The 20425-nt window shown below is 38.4% G+C and overlaps 1 protein-coding gene and 1 pseudogene across 1 annotated transcript in view; one reads left to right on the top strand and one right to left on the bottom strand.

Annotated features, from left to right (window-relative positions):
- Positions 1-517: 517 nt before the first annotated feature.
- SLC35A3 (solute carrier family 35 member A3) overlaps positions 518-20425 on the top strand; it is a 78627-nt gene continuing 58719 nt past the window's right edge. The window contains exon 1 of the mRNA XM_037826551.1: positions 518-926. Within this exon, the coding sequence (XP_037682479.1) occupies positions 663-926 (264 nt within the window). The 5' untranslated portion in view covers positions 518-662. The remainder of the gene's footprint in view (positions 927-20425) is intronic.
- Positions 14475-14568, bottom strand: LOC119528311 (annotated as a pseudogene).

The raw sequence follows: 20425 nt of genomic DNA, 5'->3' as shown, positions 1-20425 counted from the left end.
TAGAGGAGAATCCAGCTGTATTTTTGATGATCATACTGGACCTAGACTATTAATTTCAGTCTATCCATCACCAGAATGAGCTGCAGAGTTTGGAGGGTTTCCAACAAAGATATTGGAAGGCTTTTTAAAGGTAATATCTTGTAAGGAATCCATGCAGCTAGGCTGGGGTTAATCCCTTATAACTCTGAGACACTCTGGCCTCAGCTCCCTCTCATTATCCTCTCCTGGTTAATTAATGGTGGCGCTGCTTCAGGCTCTGCTGAGTCAGGAGGTCCCAGGCAGGGTGGGCCAAGTGGTCATTTCCAACTTAACATGCCTTGTTCCGGACTACAAGGAGAAAGGTCACGGTCTCCCCTGGCAGCCTAAGCCCGGTTAATATTGTTTGTTGTCAGTGTGTAACAGTCATTTTCAGAAGCGGGTTCATTTGCTTCCTGGATCCGCCTCCCCACTCCCTTTCAGGGTCCATTGACCCAAAGGACTTTGCTCTTCCTTTCACAGCTGGGTACGCTGGCACCCTTCGCAGCTCCACAGTCCCGCAGAAGCCGGTGGCAGGAGCCACCGATCCAGTTTTCCTCGTCCCCTAGGCAAAAAGCAGTGCCCCGAGAGGTAACGTGACGGTGAAGTCGGGACCTGTGGAGCAGCCCAAGTGCCACGCCTTCGGGATGCAGCTGGCAAGTGCGGAGCTGGGGCCAACAAAGCAGATCCGGGAACGTCGTTTACTTAGGCTCAGGCGGAAGCCGGAGCTTTTGGGGGACGGGACCGCGAAAACCCGGAAACGCCTGGACCGCGCCGGGCTGGCGGCGGCGGGAGCGGGTGGCGCTGCTGGTCAGCGGTCGCGGGGGACCCGGCGGGCTCGGCAGCCTGGGGCGCCCCGCGGAGCTGAGCCGCGGTCCCCAGTGCGCGCAGCCAGCCCAGCTGTTCGAGAGGTGAGCCCGGCGCGTTCCTGAGCGCGGTTGGCGTTCGGTGGTCGGCGGCTGCTGCGCTCACTAAGGGTGCGGGAGGGTCCTGGGGTACCCGGAGCAGCAATGGTAGGTGGAGGAAGGGTGCGGAGGGCTGAAGTGAAGTCCGTCTGGGTGACGTGGACGAAATCAGGGACCTAACGTATCAGTTAAGTAGGAGTGGGAGCAGATGAACTGACACTTTGTAACTCCGAGGGAAGACGTGCTGAATGTGCTGGGTGGAAGAGGAAAAAAGGGCCTGAGGAAAGGGGTGTGTCAAACGAATGAAAACGGCAGTGTGTGCCTCCCAGCCTGGGGCGTGGGTAGCAGAGGGACCAGTAGCAAGCTAGTGATCCTTCCTTCAGTGAAGGTCCGGTGAGCTCCCGCTCGGTATGTAGTAGCCGGGTGTTAGGCACGGGTCCACCAGACGAAGACTGCGCTGAGGAATCCTTAGGGACTTGAAATGGAAAAGCTGCCTTCGGTAAGGCTATTAAGAAGGCAAGGGCTGTCTGAGCCATGTGGTATTTCCATTGGAACGTGTGTGTGTGTGTGTGTGTGTGTGTGTGTGTGTGTGTGTGTGTGTGTGTGTGTGTGTGTGTGTGTGTGTGTGTGTGTGTCGGGGGGGGCGGTCTCTGAGTTTTGAGGGTAGGAGGATTTTAATTAACGTTTATTTAGACCAACTAAACACCTTCCCTCAGTTCAGGAACATTGGTTCAAATGAATTAAAAAATGTTAAATGTAGTAATGGGCCTTGCTTATAAACCACTTATATTTCACAACTTTATAGTAAAAGATTGGCTCTTTTATCATGTTCTATTAACTGTGGTATTTGAAAATGGAACCAGAGTTTTTGTTTTTATAGTGAACATTTAGTTTTGGTAGTTAAAGATGAAATTTGGTAGTTTCTTTTACTTGCAAATTCAAATTGTTTCTTTTAAGGGGATGACTTCTAAATTTACATTTGTGGTCCTAATTTCCCTCACAAGTATTGATTCTACTTCTATCAGCATCTCAGATCTCTTCATTCCCATTACCTCTCTACTAAATCTGGCTCTTCTTTCCTCTTCTTATTTGCACTATAGCGTTATCTTCCAAAAGGGACTTACTGCCTGCCCTCAGCCTCTCCCCCTTACAGTCACTCCTTTTTGACTCCAACCAAATCACTATGCCCCCCACCCCTTTTCTTTGGATTCTTTTAAAATTCATTTGGTTTTGTTACTTTATCCCATACACCCTATTTTTTAGCCAAATGAGTAGTTTGAAGTATAATTTTTGAACATGCTGTATGCCTACCTGTCTTGGTATTTGCTTACATCTCTTCCTTCAAGGTCTGCCTTCATTACCAACTTTCTTGTAGAAATTTTACCTATTTTTTAATGATATCTTAAATGCCACCTTTTAAAGCTTCTTGATGTCTACCATTAGTCCAAAGTGTTCTTTTTCTGTAAACCCACAGCTTCTCTAATAAAGGGGTAAAAAAGGCCCCAAACATTATTTTTCTCTTGTGTGCTAGGCTTTAAGAATCTTAACACTTGTTAAATTTGCACTGTACTACGGTTATTTGCAAATTTTCTTTTCCATACCAGAATATAAACTTTTTAAGGGAAGTAATTGTATCTTTAAATTTGTTTAGCATCTTAGAACTTAAGCACGATATCTTGATGTATTATATCCTTAATAAATATTTTTTGCTTTAAATCATATAATGAAACAGTCAAACTCCTTTACAGTGCTCCTGGAGACAAGGATAACTTGTGTTGTTGTATAACCTTATTTAGATTTTTGTTAATAGCCTCCTTATATTTGAAAGTGCTTAGTATGAACATGAAACAGAAAAGCTTTGAGTTAGGACAATTATTATCACTCCAATTTTACAGATGAGAATATTGAAGGTGAAACAGGTCAAATAATTTGCCCTAGGTCCTACATACACACACTCCTAGGCTGCCTCCACCAGGAATTATATTTGAAATTGATATACACTAGGAACTCAATTTGTTCAGTGAATGACTAGATAAATAATAGACTCAATTGAAATAATTGCTCAGTTGAAAGCCTAACTTTATTATCATTCAGTAGCTATGAAGTATAACTTGTAAGTTTTTTTCCTGAAAATTTTAGGGAGGGAAGTTTCTATCTGATGTTAATCTGCTGTGGATTTTTTTTTATGAAATTGTGAAAAATTTAAGAGTAAATTGTAGACTTGTCTGGGCAACTGAAATAGCTTGAACATCATCAAACCAGCAGTTAATCTATTTGTGGGTATGAATTTCTTATTATTAAAGTTCAGATCAGTATGAATTGGTAGTTTAATATTAGATTTTGACCCTCCAAAAGCAAGTGTGTGCTAATTAAAAAATATGCTAACTACATTCAACCTAATTGTCCCCATAAATGAAGGAGTTTAGTGTTATGGTTATATATTTTTAATCATTGTTTTTTTTTTTTTGAATGTGTTTTGTTATGTAAATTTGAGAGTGTTTGGTATATAAATATGAGTGTTTGGCTTTAGAAGCTAGAATGTTACTCAGATTGCCTGCCCTGAACTTCTATTAGTTTATCACCCCCTTTGGAGAAACCGTGGCAAATGAAGCCAAAGAACCAGTTTAAGATGAGTTGCTGTGTATTTATGGATAACCATTTTGATTGAAAAGGTATGCTAGGTCAGGTAGCATAGTAGAAATTAGACGTAAGATGAAACTATGACCATTAGGTCACATTAGCAGGTAAAATGCCAAGAAACACTCTCAGGGGCAAGATGGTGGCATAGAAAGGAATGGACTCTATTAGTCCCCTGGAGCAACTAGTGAACAACCAGGAACAACTAGTAAATAATCTGGAATAACTGCTGGGGGACAGACATGACTGTTCACACATTATACACCAACCAGGATTAGGAGGAATGCCTAAGATCGCAGCATAGAATCTGTAAGTAAAAACTGAGGAACTGTGCTGGGAGTTCCCTACTCCCCATGGCAGGCTGAGATGCAAAACCTTGCTGTGGTAGAACGCGGCACTCTCTGAGCAAGTGAATATAGCTCAGCCCAGCTCCAACTGGGGTTTTAATTAACACATGTGGGCTGCTGAATTCAAGCTACAAACCCCCAACAAGCAGACAGATGCTTTTGGTGATGACTGACCTTAAAGAGCCAGAGAATTCCTGTCTTGGGAGGGGGAGCCCAGAAGACCAGGTGTTAGCTTCAGCCAACAGGTGAAATTGGGGGGCTGTAAACTGCCTCTGAAAGAGGGCTTTCTGTCCCTTTTTCTCTCTCTCAACCTGAGTGGCTCAGTAAGCCTCAGCCATTTTCAGTTCTCAGTGCTCTGACCCAGACAGGGGTAGAGGTAGCAGAGTTAGAGAGACAAAAGAAGCTATTCAAATGCAGATGATAACACCCTAGGGGATGTTTCTTCCCTAAGAAGAAGGAGATGGGGCCCAGTTCTACTATCCACCTTCTCTTCAGAACCAGACCCCAGAGCCTGGGGGAAAACAGCCAAAACAGAAACTAAAGGGGCCACACCTCCTTATACCAGTAGGGAGTGACAGGCTGACAGGCTCTACCTGCTGAGCAGGTTAGGAAAAGCACAGTGGCTAGAGACCTCACAAGAAAGACTATCAATCTCTAAGACACACCTGCAGGGAGACTTGAAACTGAATATAAACCCATTCTGAGATCTGAACCCCTTCTGGCCTGGGAAAATCTGATTGGGATAACCAAGGAAACCAGATGCCTAGACAATGGAAAACTACAATCTGCACTAGGAAAAATGAAGATATGGCCCAGTCAAAGGAACAAACTTACACCTCAGTCAAGATACAGCTGAGAATTATTCACAATTGCCAAGAGATGGAAACAACCCAAATGTCCTTCAACAGATGACTGGATAAATAAAATGTGGTATATACACACGATGGAATACTACGCAGCAGTAAGAAGGAACGATCTCGTGAAACATATGACAACATGGATGAACCTTGAAGACATAATGCTGAGCGAAATAAGCCAGGCACAAAAAGAGAAATATTATATGCTACCACTAATGTGAACTTTGAAAAATGTAAAACAAATGGTTTATAATGTAGAATGTAGGGGAACTAGCAATAGAGAGCAATTAAGGAAGGGGGAACAATAATCCAAGAAGAACAGATAAGCTATTTAACGTTCTGGGGATGCCCAGGAATGACTATGGTCTGTTAATTTCTGATGGATATAGTAGGAACAAGTTCACAGAAATGTTGCTATATTAGGTAACTTTCTTGGGGTAAAGTAGGAACATGTTGGAAGTTAAGCAGTTATCTTAGGTTAGTTGTCTTTTTCTTACTCCCTTGTTATGGTCTCTTTGAAATGTTCTTTTATTGTATGTTTGTTTTCTTTTTAACTTTTTTTTCATACAGTTGATTTAAAAAAGAAGGGTAAGTTAAAAAAAAAAAGAAAAACAAGGAAAAAAAAAGATGTAGTGCCCCCTTGAGGAGCCTGTGGAGAATGCAGGGGTATTTGCCTACCCCACCTCCATGGTTACTAACATGACCACAGACATAGGGAACTGGTGGTTTGATGGGTTGATGGGTTGAGCCCTCTACCATAAGTTTTACCCTTGGGAAGACGGTTGCTGCAAAGGAGAGGCTAGGCCTCCCTATTGTTGTGCCTAAGAGCCTCCTCCCGAATGCCTCTTTGTTGCTCAGATGTGGCCCTCTCTCTCTGGCTAAGCCAACTTGAAAGGTGAAATCACTGCCCTCCCCCCTACGTGGGATCAGACACCCAGGGGAGTGAATCTCCCTGGCAACGTGGAATATGACTCCCGGGGAGGAGTGTATACCCGGCATCGTGGGACGGAGAACATCTTCTTGACCAAAAGGGGGATGTGAAAGGAAATGAAATAAGCTTCAGTGGCAGAGAGATTCCAAAAGGAGCCGAGAGGTCACTCTGGTGGGCACTCTTACGCACACTTTAGACAACCCTTTTTAGGTTCCAAAGAATTGGGGTAGCTGGTGGTGGATTCCTGAAACTATCAAACTACAACCCAGAACCCATGAATCTCGAAGACAGTTGTATAAAAATGTAGCTTATGAGGGGTGACAGTGGGATTGGGAAAGCCATAAGGACCACACTCCACTTTGTCTAGTTTATGGATGGATGAGTAGAAAAATAGGGGAAGGAAACAAACAGACAAAGGTACCCAGTGTTCTTTTTTACTTCAATTGCTCTTTTTCACTCTAATTATTATTCTTGTTATTTTTGTGTGTGTGCTAATGAAGGTGTCAGGGATTGATTTAGGTGATGAATGTACAACTATGTAATGGTACTATAAACAATCGAAAGTACAATTTGTTTTGTATGACTGCGTGGTATGTGAATATATCTCAATAAAATGAAGATTAAAAAAAAGATACAGCTGAGATACTATTTCACTTTAATGAAACAATCTATTAAAGACTTTCAGAGAAATCTCTAAATCAAATAAAAAACCAAATCAACAAGTTTGGGAAAGACATGGCAAAGAGATGAAGGATATAAAAAAAACACTGGACGAACATAAGGTAGAAATCTAAACTTTGAAAAAACAACTGGCAGAATCTATGGAAATGAAAGGAACAACACAGATGAAAAACACAGTGGAGACATACAACAGCAGATTTCAAAAGGCAGAAGAAAACATTGAGGAACTGGAGAACAAGACATCTGAAATCCTATACACAAAAGAACAGATAGGGAAAAGAAGGGAAGAATATGAGCAACGTCTCAGGGAATTAAATGACAACATGAAGCGCATGAATGTATGGGTCATGGGTGTCCCAAAAGGAGAAGAGAAGGAAAAAGGGGCAGAAGCAATAAGAGAGGAAATAGTCAATGAAAATTTCCCTTCTCTTATGAAAGACATAAAATTACAAATCCAAGAAGCGCAGCATACTCCAAACAGAATAGATCTGAATAGACCTATGCCAGTCACTTAATACTCAGATTATCAGACATTAAAGACAAAGAGACAATCCCTGAAAGCAGCAAGAGAAAAGTGATCCGTGACATACAAAGGAAACTTGATAAGACTATGTGCGGATTTCTTATTAGAAATCATGGAGGTAAGAAGGAAGTGGTGTGATATATTTAAGATACTGAAAGAGAAAGACTGCCAACCAAGAATCCTATATCTGGCAAAACTGTCCTTCAAATATGAGGGAGAGTTTAAACTATTCTCTGACAAACAGACAATGAGAGAGTTTATGAACAAGATACCTGCTCTACAGGAAATACTGAAGGGTACACTACAGACAGATAGGAAAAGACAGGAGTTAGAGGTTTGGAACACAGTTTTAGGTGATGGTAGCACAGTAATGTAAGTACACTGAACAAAGATGACTGTGGGTGTGTTTGAAAGAGGAAGGTTAGGAGCATGTGGGACACCAGAAGAGAAGAGGAGAGATAAATTTAGACTAGGACTCTATAACTCACTGAAATCTAAAGTGTTCACCAATTGTGATAAAATGTATAAATGTGTTTTTACATGAGGGAGAACAAATGAATGTCAACCTTGCAAGGTGTTAAAAAAGAGGGTGGTACTGGGGAAAAAATACAGTCAATGCAAACTAGAGACTGTAGTTAATAGAAACATTGTATTATGCTTCCTTTAATGTAACAAAGGTAATATACCAAAGCTAAACGCCTATAAGAGGGGGACATAAGGGAGGGATATGGGATTCTTGGCATTGGTGATGTTGTCTGACTCTTTTATTCTACTTTAGTTTAATTCTATCTTCCCTTTTGTTGCTTTTTAGCTGTCATTTTTTTTCTTTCTTTTTCTTTTTCTTTTTCTTTTGTCTCTCTACCTTCTTTGACTCTCCCTCCTTCTTTGTGGAAGAAATGGAGATGTCCTTATATAGATAGTGGTGATGGTAGTGAATACATAAATATGTGACTATACAGGGAACCATCAGTTGTTTACTTAGGACAGAATGTATGGTGGGTGAACAAAACCATCTTTAAGAAAAAAACGGGTTGATGAAGAATCCTTGAGGGCACTTATATTGAGTGAAATAAGTCAGACACATAAGGACAAATATTGCATGGTCTCACTGATATGAACTAAATATAATATGTAAACTCATAGACATGAAATATGTTACCAGATATAGAACAAGGCTAAAGAATGGGGAGCAGTTGCTTATTATGAGGAGAATGTTCAACTAGGTTGAACTTAAAAGTGTTTGGAAGTGGACAGAGGTGACGGTAGCACATTTACTGTGAGAATAACTAACAGTGCTGAATGGTGTGTGAACGTGGAGGAAGGGGGAAGCTTAGAGGCACATATGTCACCAGAAGGAAAGTAGGAGGTTAAAAGACGGGAATGTATAAAACAGTGACTCTTGTGGTGGACAATGTCCGTGATTAACTGTACAAATATTAGAAATCTCTTTCATGAACTAGAACAAATGTATGACACTATAACCAGAAGCTAATAATAGAGGGGTATATAGGGGAAAAAATATACCTATTGCAAACTGTACTACAGTTAGTAGTATTTTAACATTCTTTCATCAACAGCAACAAATGTACTATACCAATACTATGAGTCAGTAATTAAGGGGGTGGTTAGGGGTATGGGAGGAGTTGAGTTTTCTTTTTTTGTCTTTATCTCTTTTCTGGAGTAATGAAAATGTTCTAAAAATTGAAAAAAAATTAATTGTGATGGATGCACAGCTGTATGATGGTACTCTAGGCAATTGATTGTACACGTTAGATCTTTGAATAATTGTATGGTATATGAACAATCTCAATAAAATTTAATTTAAAAAATGCTAAGAAACAAGTTCATTCCAATAAGAAAGCGTCCACATGCATATGTGACTTTACACCTGTCTGCCTAGTTTGTTCTGTAAAAATTGGATAAAAAGATTTTTGAAAAAAATCATTTATATTATACAGCCAATTTTAAACTTCTCAAAGTAGCATTTTTTATTGTGACTAGGTCTTATAATGGTATTCAATGAATACTCGAATGAGGCAGTAAAGTATAATAGCCACTTTACCTATTTATATCCTTTAATCCTCATAACCACATTTATGGTAAATACTATTAATTATCACCATTTCATAGATAAGGAAAAGTAGGGACAGAGAGGTTAAGTAATTTGCCCCAGTTATGACTTGATGGAGCCAGATCTTGATTCCAGAGCTATACCCTCATCCATTATGGTTACCGCTCCTCTAATACTTAGACACACTTAAACACTTTAGTCTTTACAGCAAAGACCATGGACTTTGAGTGAGAGAAATCTTGGTTCACATCTGAGCTCTGACATATGCTAAGCAAGTGTTTTGGTTTCCAGCCTACTAAAAAAATACACCATGCAATGGATTTGTTTAAGGCTAGAAGGCTTGTTTCCACCCAGGGTTGGTATCTTCTGGCTGGTTGGTAGTCTTTGGGGTTCCTTGGCTTTGCTGCCACATGGCAGTGAACATGGTAGCCTCTTCTCCTTCATCTTCTAGGTTCTGCTTACTTCTGTTTCTGGCTGCTCCCCCCTGACTGCTGCTTCTGCGTCCAATTTCTTTGCTTATAAGAACTGTGGCCATATTGGAACTGCCCTCATTCAGTTTGAGCACACATTAACAACAGTTTCAAAGGTCCTGTTTACAAATGGGTTCACACCCACAGGACCAGGGGTTGGGACTTGATCATGGCTTTTGTGGGCGACATGATTCAATGTCCAACAGTAAATTACACACTTGGCATCTTAGAACCTGACTTTACAGATTAAATGAGATTTAATAAGATAATGCCTGTAAAGCACCTAGCACAATGCCCGACATTCTTTGTGTGCTAAGTAAATGTTCTTTTACTGTTTTAACTTCTTCTTGTGAAGTTACCATTATCAGAAAACATTTAATGAGAACCTGTTTGGGCATGCATCTGTCTTTTATGTACAATACAGGGAGACAATTCAAGAAGAGAGCATTCCTCCCTTCTGAAGATTTATATATCATAGAATTTATTTATTCTTTTATAAATCCAACATAGTAAGTGCCTAGTATGTGATAGGCACTAGTTAGGAGTTGCTGAGAATACAATAATGAATATAAGTAGGAAATGTTATATGTAAACACATTATTTTGATAAAATTTATGAGTGCTATTATAAAGATATGTAAAAAATGGTATAGGAACATAGTGGAGGGAAGGAGTCAGTCTGTTTGGAAGAAATAGGAAAACTTTACTGAGGGAAAACCTGTATTGAGTCCTTTTGGATACACAGAGTTCTATAGACAGAGAGGGGGAAAGAATTAAGAAGAGGGATATTTGTTCAGAAACTGCATGAAATTATAAGTGTTTGAGACAGGTAATATTTTATGACAGGAAATTTAGGTTGGGGCCAGATTATGAGGGGTTATCCTCTGTGAAGGAGTTTGGATTATATCTTCTTTGCAGTAGGGACGGAATGTGATTTTCCCTTTACAAACGGAAAGAATGTGATTTTATTTTATTAAGATATTTGTTATATGGAGGATAAATTAGAGTTGGAAGAATCTGAAGCCTGTTTGTATCAGTTTGATAAAAGGGACATGAAGATTGAGCAATAAACATTGAAAAACCACAAGTAAGGTAGACTTACATTCTATATCATTTATAAGCCATTGTATATATAAACTTCTAAGACTGTAGGCTTACCTGAGAAAGTCTACAATTCATGTTTAGAAAAAGTGGTGCCTAAAACAAAACTACATGGCATTTGAATTCTAAAATTGGAATCCTGTCCTTAGGGGAGAGTGATAATCTTTCCTTAATTACCTAAGCAAATTGAATAGCTAGGATTTTAAAATCTATAAAAACTAGCTCATCTATATGTTTAGTTAAGTTTCAGTTAATTATTTTCATTAATAAACTCATTTTTCTAAAATTTTTATCATTTGTGAATGCTATGATGCAAAATAATTTTAAGGACCTGCACCTTTCAGGTTTACCCTCAGGCTGAATTAAATAGCTAAACATATTCTTGCTTACCCTTATATACTCTAATACTTATCTGAAAAATCAGGAAAAGGTGCTGGAACCTTTTTATTGATGTTAGTGCCTGGGTATCAAAACTATCTTATAAAATTATTATATTACATATGACTTTTGCATATAGATAAATTTCAGATGGTGTGTTTTGACATGTAGTATATCTGAAGCTGGGCAATAAATCATGTTTAAAAGTCTACTTGAGACTAGTTGGTATGGACAAATAACTTAAAATTGGGAATATTTCTTAGCTTATAAACTTTTATGTCTGTCTGTTATTAATATTTTAGGCCATGAAATCAAAGATACTAACAAAAATGTGACAGTCTCTACTTTCTTTTGCCTTTTATGTCCTTTAAAATAACAAAGAAATTTATGCTTTCTAAATAAAATAAGCAATAGTAGAAGAATTACTTTGGTCAAGTCTTTCCCTTTCCTATAAAAATGTTACTATTTAAACAGGTACGTAAATTATATATAAAGTAGTTAAATTGCATAGGTAATAATTTATACAATTGGTATTTGAATCTATGTTCAGTGTGACACCAGTGCTTTTTGCCTTTTAGAATACATACTTCTAACCATTTAGTTTTGTGAACGTAGAGATGGGCTTTGAGTTTTCTATGAGAGAAGACCACTAGAGCATCTGGTATCCTTCTTTTGTTGTTTTGTTAATGATTCTGGTATCTGTTTTACAAGTATTTGCTGAGCATATACTATATTGCTATACACACTCTTCAGTATAACCAAGTTTTCCCAATAAACTTGTTATGAATAATTTTTTAAGTATTGCAATTGAAATATTTAAATGCTTCCTGCCTGAGTAAACATAGAGAACACTTAAAGAATAAGAAGAAAAAAGAAAAGATTGTTGTATTAGTTTCCTGTGGCTGCTGTAACAAGTTACCACAAACTTAGTAGCTTTGACTCAGGATAGTCAAAGCTCAAGGGAGCTTCCAAAATTTATCTGGAGTCTCATTACGTAGGCATGATTGATGACATCAGTGCCCGTGTGGTTGAACTCAGTCCCCAGCCTTCTCCCCTCCCAGAGGTCTGGGAGGTCTGGCTAACCTGACTGCTCAAAGCCCCAGCCCCCTAATGACATGATTGGTCTTTCTGATGTGACCAGCCCTTAAGATTTAGGACCACTCTAAGACTACATTTGTGGCTGGCTGAACTTCTCATCTCCTTAGCTTATGAACCAGGTGTGGTGCTGGGCCCACCATGAATAACAGAAGACTCCTGTCAGGAAATTCCAGGGATTTAGAGGTTACCTCCAGGGGACTGGAGCTAGGACAGACCTCTTTTTGGAGGCCAAATTCATTACTGTATCAAACCTGATATTTTGTGGAGCCATTATTCAGCCTAGGGTAATCTTCAGGCATATTCTGATGTCTGGTCATTTGCTAGGATACAGAGATTTTAAAAATATAGAGAAACTCTCTTGAGATCCTGCAAAATTGTAGGTTCAATTTCCTTTATATTTAAGCCTACCCCAGGATCAGACTTTGGATTTGATTTTCAGAAATGTTGACTTTGTAGCTAAAGGAGATGTTTTCTTAGGCCAGCCATGGAAGCTTTCTGCTTTCTTACCCAGACATTGGGCTATGAATTTGGGCCTTAAGTTCATTATTTTTTTCTCCAGGTTTTTCAGTGTGCTTAAAAGCAACTAGCGAACACCATTATACTATTTCCAAATTCTGTGGTAGCAGCTACTTGATCATCACAAAGTCTTAAAGCCTTATCTTCTATAGACACTTGGTTATAGATGTCTGTAGTTTAAGTAACTTTTGCCTCTGCATGATGAAGTGTCTCCTTTCCCACTGGTAATAGGGTCATTAATGGCTTTAAATCTAGTCAGATCAGAGAACCGATTCCAGATTCCTATCCTTATGGTTCTGTTACCCTGGAACCATTTTATTACCAATAACCGTTAGTTAAGGTTCAATCAGAATATTATGGAATATGGGATTTGTAATAGGAATAAGATCTTTCACAATTATGGAAAAAGCATGGGAAGTAATGGTCAAAGAAGGGATATTGGAGGAGCATAGAAAAGTCACTAACAAGTCCTCCTGAAACACTGGTATTGGTAGACAAATCAAAGCTTTTAAAGGAACCCCATACCCTGCTGCCAGAGTGGGACAATGAAACGGGGGTGGTAGAAAAGTTGATAGAAAGCTATCATCTGTGCATAACTGTTGATTCTGTGTCCACAGTCAAGAATCTGGTTGAGGGCTTGGGACTACTATTGGTTAGTAGGGTCAGCAGTTAGGAAGAAGAGCTGACCTGCAGCAGGGGAGAGGGAGGATAGACTGGAACTTCTTGGCACCTCTGTCCTTTGTGTCAGTCTTACCACATTTAGCCTGACAGTCTTCAGAGAGTAATGGCTTCTGCTTTACTTCTGCCTTCCAAATCTTGTACAGATTTTGTTTTTGGCCTATTCTAATCTGGTACTATACAGAGAAAGGGATTTGGGGAAATATTGTTTGAACTTAACCAAGTTGACATGGTGTAGCACAAGCTACCATAATTTCCAAATAACGTTTTCCTGTTGCACCCTATACTTTCCTGTCATAACAGTTTGTCCACTTACAATATTTCTTGAATTATTTGAATACTCTGTTTCTTCCATGCTAGAGAGTAAGCTACATGAAAAAACAGATTATGTTTGTCTTGTTCATCACTGTGTACTGTTTTAGTTTCTGTGCTGCTAAAACAAATATCATACAATGGGCTAGCTTACGAAATGGGAAGTTTTTGTCTTATGTTTGAGGCTTGGAGAAGTCTAAAGTCAAGGCATTTAATAAGGTGATACTTTTTCCCTAAAGACTGTGGCATTTGGGGCTGGCTGTCAACAGTACTTGGTCTTTGGCTTTTCTGTCACATGGCAATGCACATGGTGGCGTCTTCTTTCTCTTTAGGGTTCTGTTGAGTTCCGGCTTCTGGCTGCTTGCTGTGGCTTTTCTGTCTGTGGGCTTCTCTATAACACTGCTGGTAATAGGTTTAAGACCATTCTGATTGAGTTGGGCTGCACCTTAACTGAAGTAACCTCATCGAAACATCCTCCTATTTGCAGCGGGTTCATTCCCACTGAAATAAATTAAGATTACGAACATGTTTTCCTGGAGACATAACTCCAAATCACACATGTACCCAGTGTGTATGATAGTGCCTGATCATAGTAACTATGTCTTAAATATAGATATCTTAAATTAATGCACTCTTTTTTTAGAGCAGTTTTAGGTTTACAGAAAAATTGATCAGAAAGTACAAAGAGTTCCCATATGACTCCTCTTCCCTCACAGTTTCCCCATTAACATTTTGCATTAGCATAGTGCATTTGTTACAACTGATGAACTAATATTGACCCATTAGTTTACATTAGGATTCATTTTTTGTGTTATACAGTTCTGTGAATTTTGATGAATGCATAATGTCATGTGTTCACAATTATAGTATCATACTGAACAGTTTCTCTGCCCTAAAAATTCCCTGTGTTTCACCCATTCGTCCTTCCCTTCCTCTGAAGCCCTAACAACCTCTGAAAAATATGGAACGCTTTATGAATTTGCATGTCATCCTTGCTCAGGAGCCATACTAATCTCTCATTCCAATTTTGGTATATGCACCACTGATGCAAACATGGTGTTTTAAACATTTGATGGTTGATTGCCATCTAGAGAGTTGTGTGATACTTTTTTTTCCTTCCAGCCCCTAATTTCCTTAATTTTGAAACTTTACTAATGGTTAGTGTTTGGAGACTCTACATGGCTTTTACACTAGCCTCTGTTCTTTGTAGATTATCTTTAACTCTTGCCTTTAGAAATGCAGGTGCTGTAAAGGACCACAACAGAAAGTGATAGAGCAGAATAGCTTCAGGGGTGGAGCTAGGAGAGTGCCAGTTTTATATGGCACTCCACATTGGAAGGAGATCTTAGAAATATACTACTAAAGTCATTACGTTTTCCAAATCATTGACTTAACGTAAAGAGTACAGCAGTACTGAACAATTTTTAACTAAAAATTAGAATGCCAAATACAAATGCCATATACAAATAAATTTTATATTTGTATAGTTGAAGAAATATTTGAATGCTGTTGATTTTATCTGATTATAGGATTGGAACTTCTGAAGTCTGTAAAAGAACAAGTTAAAAATTGACAGTACTATAACTTAGTATAGGAGATATTATCTTCTGCAAACAAACACCTGACACCTCCAGGAAGGAAGGAAAGGAGAAACAAAGAAGAGTTGTTCAATTTAGAATGTATTAGGAACTTGTAGGTGAATGTTAAATCTTACCAAGCAGGATATTGCTTTTCTTGAGGAGTTAAAAGTTAACCAATTTAGTGGCAGTTAATGTTTATTTTTTTTATCATGGAAACAAATTGATTATGCTGATAGTGTAAATTACCTGCTACTTTTATTTCTTTCACTTATGCAAAAAATAAGATTTTTAGATTTTCCACAGGATTATATAGATTTCAAATACCACATATTGTTGCTACTTTTTTTGAATCACTATATCTACTTCTTAGGTAGTTAGAAAAGATATATAAACATCAGTGTCAGAAGTAAAGCCAGTTGTGATGAATTGTATTTGTCATTTTTTTTAGCATACAGTTACAGTTACAATTTTAACATTTTGGTATCATGGAAGATAATTACCAAATAATTCCACCTAAGCTCAGCATTTCTGTATGTATTTCCTTTTTCTGTTCATTTACTTAGAAAAACCTAAAAAAAATTTTTTTAAATACTAGTAGCTGTTTCTGACTAGTGTATAATATGGACTTATATTTCTGTAAAACTTTATCACTTGTATTTCATATATACTCTATTATGTCACTAACCACTAGTGCATTATTATATTGTACTTTGGGAGTATATTTCAGAAATAGTGTTTGGAGAATGTGAATGTAGCTCACTTTAAAAATCATAACTTAGAAATTTAGCCTTTTGCTTTTACAATAAGGAAAAAAGATTAGCAGAATTTCTTGGATAATTAGTAGTCTTTAAAAACTAATATAAATTTCATTACAGTTTGAAAACATTGACTAAACATTTAGTTTCTTAGGACTTAGTGGCTGGAAATATATCAGCAAAGTACAGATTTTATTGTCCCAGGAGAATAATAGGGCTCCATACACCTTCCTAGAACTAAAGATGATATTTATTCTACATTGGTAAGCCATTAGAAATAAGTCTGTAAGGCAGACTGATTTTCAAATTTACGTACAAGGACCTATTATATCTTTGAAAGGATGTATAGAAATTATTAGTATATGGTGTTTTAAATATTTCAGAACATAGTTAATGCATACCTTTAAAGCTATTAACGATGGTATAAACAACTAATTACTTACTAATCCTGATAAATTTGGGGGTGGTGTTGGCAGTAGAAAAGTGTACATTAATGATACACATACGTTATCTAATGTATTTTTTTTATACATTTACATTTAAAGCCTGTACAGTAACTCAGAATTGGCTAATAGCATTGTAAAGCAACAATCTTTGGGAGCTACTTAAATAAAAAGAAGCATAATTAGCATATCAAATGAATTTAAATTATAGCTTCTAGTGTGTTTAAAAAAAACAGTTTTTCTTAAGACTATTAAATGATTACTGAAAACTTCTTTGAATTCTAAATAATCTTACTAATATTTTTTGTAGAAAATGCAAAAGTAAATTCTAACCAAGCCATCATCCAAACTCATCAAATCCAGATGAACAGAACTTAGATGAATGAACTTTTGTTATATATTTTTTCTCTCAATAGGTGAGAAGGGATTTAAAAATAATAAAACTCAACTTTATAAACATCCAATTGATGCAACAATTCAGAAGAAAAGTAGTGACTGAAAAGCAAGTGCAAAATCTATTAGGGTAATTAACAAAAATCCTGCAATTCCAGTGTACAAAGCTGTAAAGGACTTTTAGCAATACCAGCAGTATGTTTGCTGTATCAAAAGAATAGTACACACATACATACACTTAAACACACAAATATTACAATTATATGTTGTCATTTTATTATTATACAGATATATAATTTATAATAGTTACATATATAGATATTCAGAAATTTATAATTTAAAAATTCAGGTGAAACTTAGATAAAAATTGAGATTACATTAATAGAATCATTGTGTCTGTGTTAGAACTAGAAGGGACCCGAGGAATCATAAAATTTTACATTTAGAAAAATAACTTAAAAATACTTGTGGCTTTTATAACATTTAGAAGCTAATTGTCTAAAATTTTTAAGATGTTATTTTTTTTATTAAAGAAAAGGATCTGAGAACCTAAGGTGGCGGCTAGGTGAGACAGGGCAAAAAAACACCTCCATGAAAAATACTAGATAAAAGCCAGAAAGTGACCCAGAACACCAGTTCCAGCTATGTACCAGCCAGACAAGGTCTGCCAAATCAACAAGGACCGTGCTTTTGGTGAAATTAGGAGTCTGCATTCTGAAATGAGTGAGTGAGCCAGCTGAAAGTCCCACGGCCACGCTGTGGTGTGGGGAAACCGTGGGTTGGTGTTTGGAGACGGACTAGTTCTTTTAAAAAAAAAAAAAAAAACCAGGAGCAGCTGTGGTTACGACGGTGAGAACCGCTCAGTGAAGCATGACAGGAGCGGGCTGGGCCAACGTCTCGGTGTCTGGCGTGGAGGATAGCCCATTGCTGATTGACCTGGGGCTGGGGGCAGAGGGGAGCCAAAAGGAGAAAGAAACTGCGCACCTTGCAGCCATCTCCCTGGTGGGCTGGAGATGCTCCTGCCCAGGCCGGAGCTATAGCCCAGAGCTGGGCCAAGGGTCCCAGTGTGACATGGAGTGATTCCCACAGCACCGCACACATGCCACAATATCGGCAGTGGACAGTGGCCTTTAGTGCACCCACAGCTAATTGTCCCGGAGCTGGGAAGGTGGAGCTGTGCAAAAAGGGGGAAATTAACACGCCCCATTCAACCATCTTTAAAGCAGGCCGGGAACGCCCCTGCACAGCCTGGCGGCCCAGGGCTTCCCTGGAGGGCTGGCGCACTCTTATGATGTGGCACTACCTTTCCTCAGCAGAGGTCCTGGAAGAGCACTGCTGAGAAGGGGGGCCCCACTTGGAAATCCCAGGGACCCTACACCAATACCAAGGACTTGTGGGTCAGTGGCAGAGACAATCTGTGGCAAGACTGAAATGAAAGCTTAGACTCTTGCAACAGCCTTAAATCTCTGGGAACACCTGGGAGGTTTGACTATTAAAGCTGCCCTGCCGCCCTAACCACCCAGACACACACCCCACAATCAGGGCGGACAGCATCAACAACACACCCAAACTTAGTGCACCAATTGAACCTCACAAGAATCAGATCCCCACACATCACAAAGACAAAGTTGGGAAGAACTGACTTGAGGGGAATAGGTGACTCGTGGACGCCATCTGCTGGTTAGTCAGAGAAAGTATACACCACCAAGCTGTAGATCTGACAAATTAGAGACAGGTATTCTTTATATCCTGAAAGAACCCTATCAAGTAAAGCAAATGCCAAGAGGCCAAAAACAACAGAAAATCTTAAAGCATATGATAAAACCAGACGATATGGAGAACCTAAACCCAAACACCCAAATCAAAACATCAGAAGACACACAGTACTTGGCACAATTAATCAAAGAACTACAGACAAACAATGAGAGCATGGCACAGGATATAAAGGACATGAAGAAGAGCATGGCACAGGATATAAAGGACATAAAGAAGATACTAGAAGAGCATAAAGAAGAAATTGCAAGAATAAATAAAAAAATAGAAGATCTTATGGAAATAAAAGAAACTGTTGGCCAAATTAAAAAGACTCTGGATACACATAATACAGGATTGGAGGAAGGTGAACAAAGACTCAATGTCCTCGAGGACCACAGAACAGAAAATGAAAGAACAAAAGAAAGAATGGGGAAAAAATTGAAAAAATTGAAATGGATCTCAGGGATATGATAGATAAAATAAAACATCGAAATTTAAGACTCATTGGTGTCCCAAAAGGGGAAGAGAAGGGTAAAGGTCTAGAGAGAGTATTCAAAGAAATTGTTGGGGAAAGCTTCCCAAACCTTCTACACAATATAAATCCACAAAGCATAAATGCCCAGCGAACTCCAAATAGAATAAATCCAAATAAACCCACTCCAAGACATATTCTGATCAGACTGCCAAATACTGAAGAGAAGAAGCAAATTCTGAAAGCAGCAAGAGAAAAGCAATTCAACACACACAAAGGAAACAATGTAAAACTAAGTAGTGACTACTCAGCGACCACCATGGAGGTGAGAAGGCAGTGGCATGACATCTTTAAAATTCTGAGAGAGAAAAATTTCCAACCAAGAATACTTTATCCAGCAAACCTCTCCTTCAGATTTGAGGGAGAGCTTAAATTTTTCACAAACAAATGCTGAGAGATTTTGCTAATAAAAGACTTTCCCTACTTCAGATACTAAAGGGAGCCCTACCGATAGAGAAACAAACAAAGGAGAGAGATATATAGAGAAATTTAACAGGCATATATAGAACATTACCTCCTAAATCACCAGGACACACATTCTTCTCTAGTGATCATGGATCTTTCTCCAGAATAGACCATAGGCTGGGACATAAAACAAGCCTCAATAAATTTAAAAAAAAATTGAATTTATTCAAAGCATATTCTCTGACCACAGTGGAATACAAATAGAAGTCAATAACCATCAGAGACTTAAAAAATTCACAAACAACTGAAGGGTGAAAATGAGGGGGAGATGAAAACATTCCCAGATAGTTAAAAGCTGAGGGACTTCATCACCAGTAGATTAGTCCTATGAGAAAGGCTAAAGGGAATTGAGCAGGCTGAAAGGAAGGGACACTGAACGATTGACTGAAATCACATAAAGAAATAAAGATTTCCATTAAAGATCACATGGTAAATATAAATATCAATATGACTGTATTTTTGATTTGTAACTCCACTATTTACTTCCTACAGGACCTAAAATACGTAAACTGTAATGACAAATCAGTGGTTTTGGACTCAATGTAAAATATGTAATTTTTGACAAGGTGGGGGAATGGAGGAGTATAGGAACATGGTTTATGTGTCTTGTTGAAGTTAAGTTGGTATCAAAGAAAAACAAGATTATTATAGATTTAAGAGGTTAAATTTAAGCCCCACGGTAAACACAAAGAAAGTATCAGAGAATATGACCATAGAGATGAAAAGTAGAGTATGGGTTACGAGAAGTGGGGGAAGGGGCAATAGAGAGTTAAGAAATGAGTGTAGGTTGCTGTTTGGGGTGAAGGGAAATTTCTAGTAATGGATTGTGGGAAGGTGATAGCATTGCAACATTCTAAATTTGATTAATCCCACTAATGGAATGCTAGGGAGGGGTTGGAATGGGAAGAGTTAGGCTGTATATATGTTTCCACAATTGGGAAAAAAAAAAAAAAAAGAAAAAGTCTAAATAGATAATGACAATT

Source organism: Choloepus didactylus, chromosome 2, assembly GCF_015220235.1.
Source record: "Choloepus didactylus isolate mChoDid1 chromosome 2, mChoDid1.pri, whole genome shotgun sequence".
In the NCBI taxonomy this organism is placed as follows: Eukaryota; Metazoa; Chordata; class Mammalia; order Pilosa; family Megalonychidae; genus Choloepus; species Choloepus didactylus.
The sequence above is the reverse complement of the archived record's forward strand: the minus strand, read 5'-3'. Positions and strand labels throughout refer to the sequence as shown.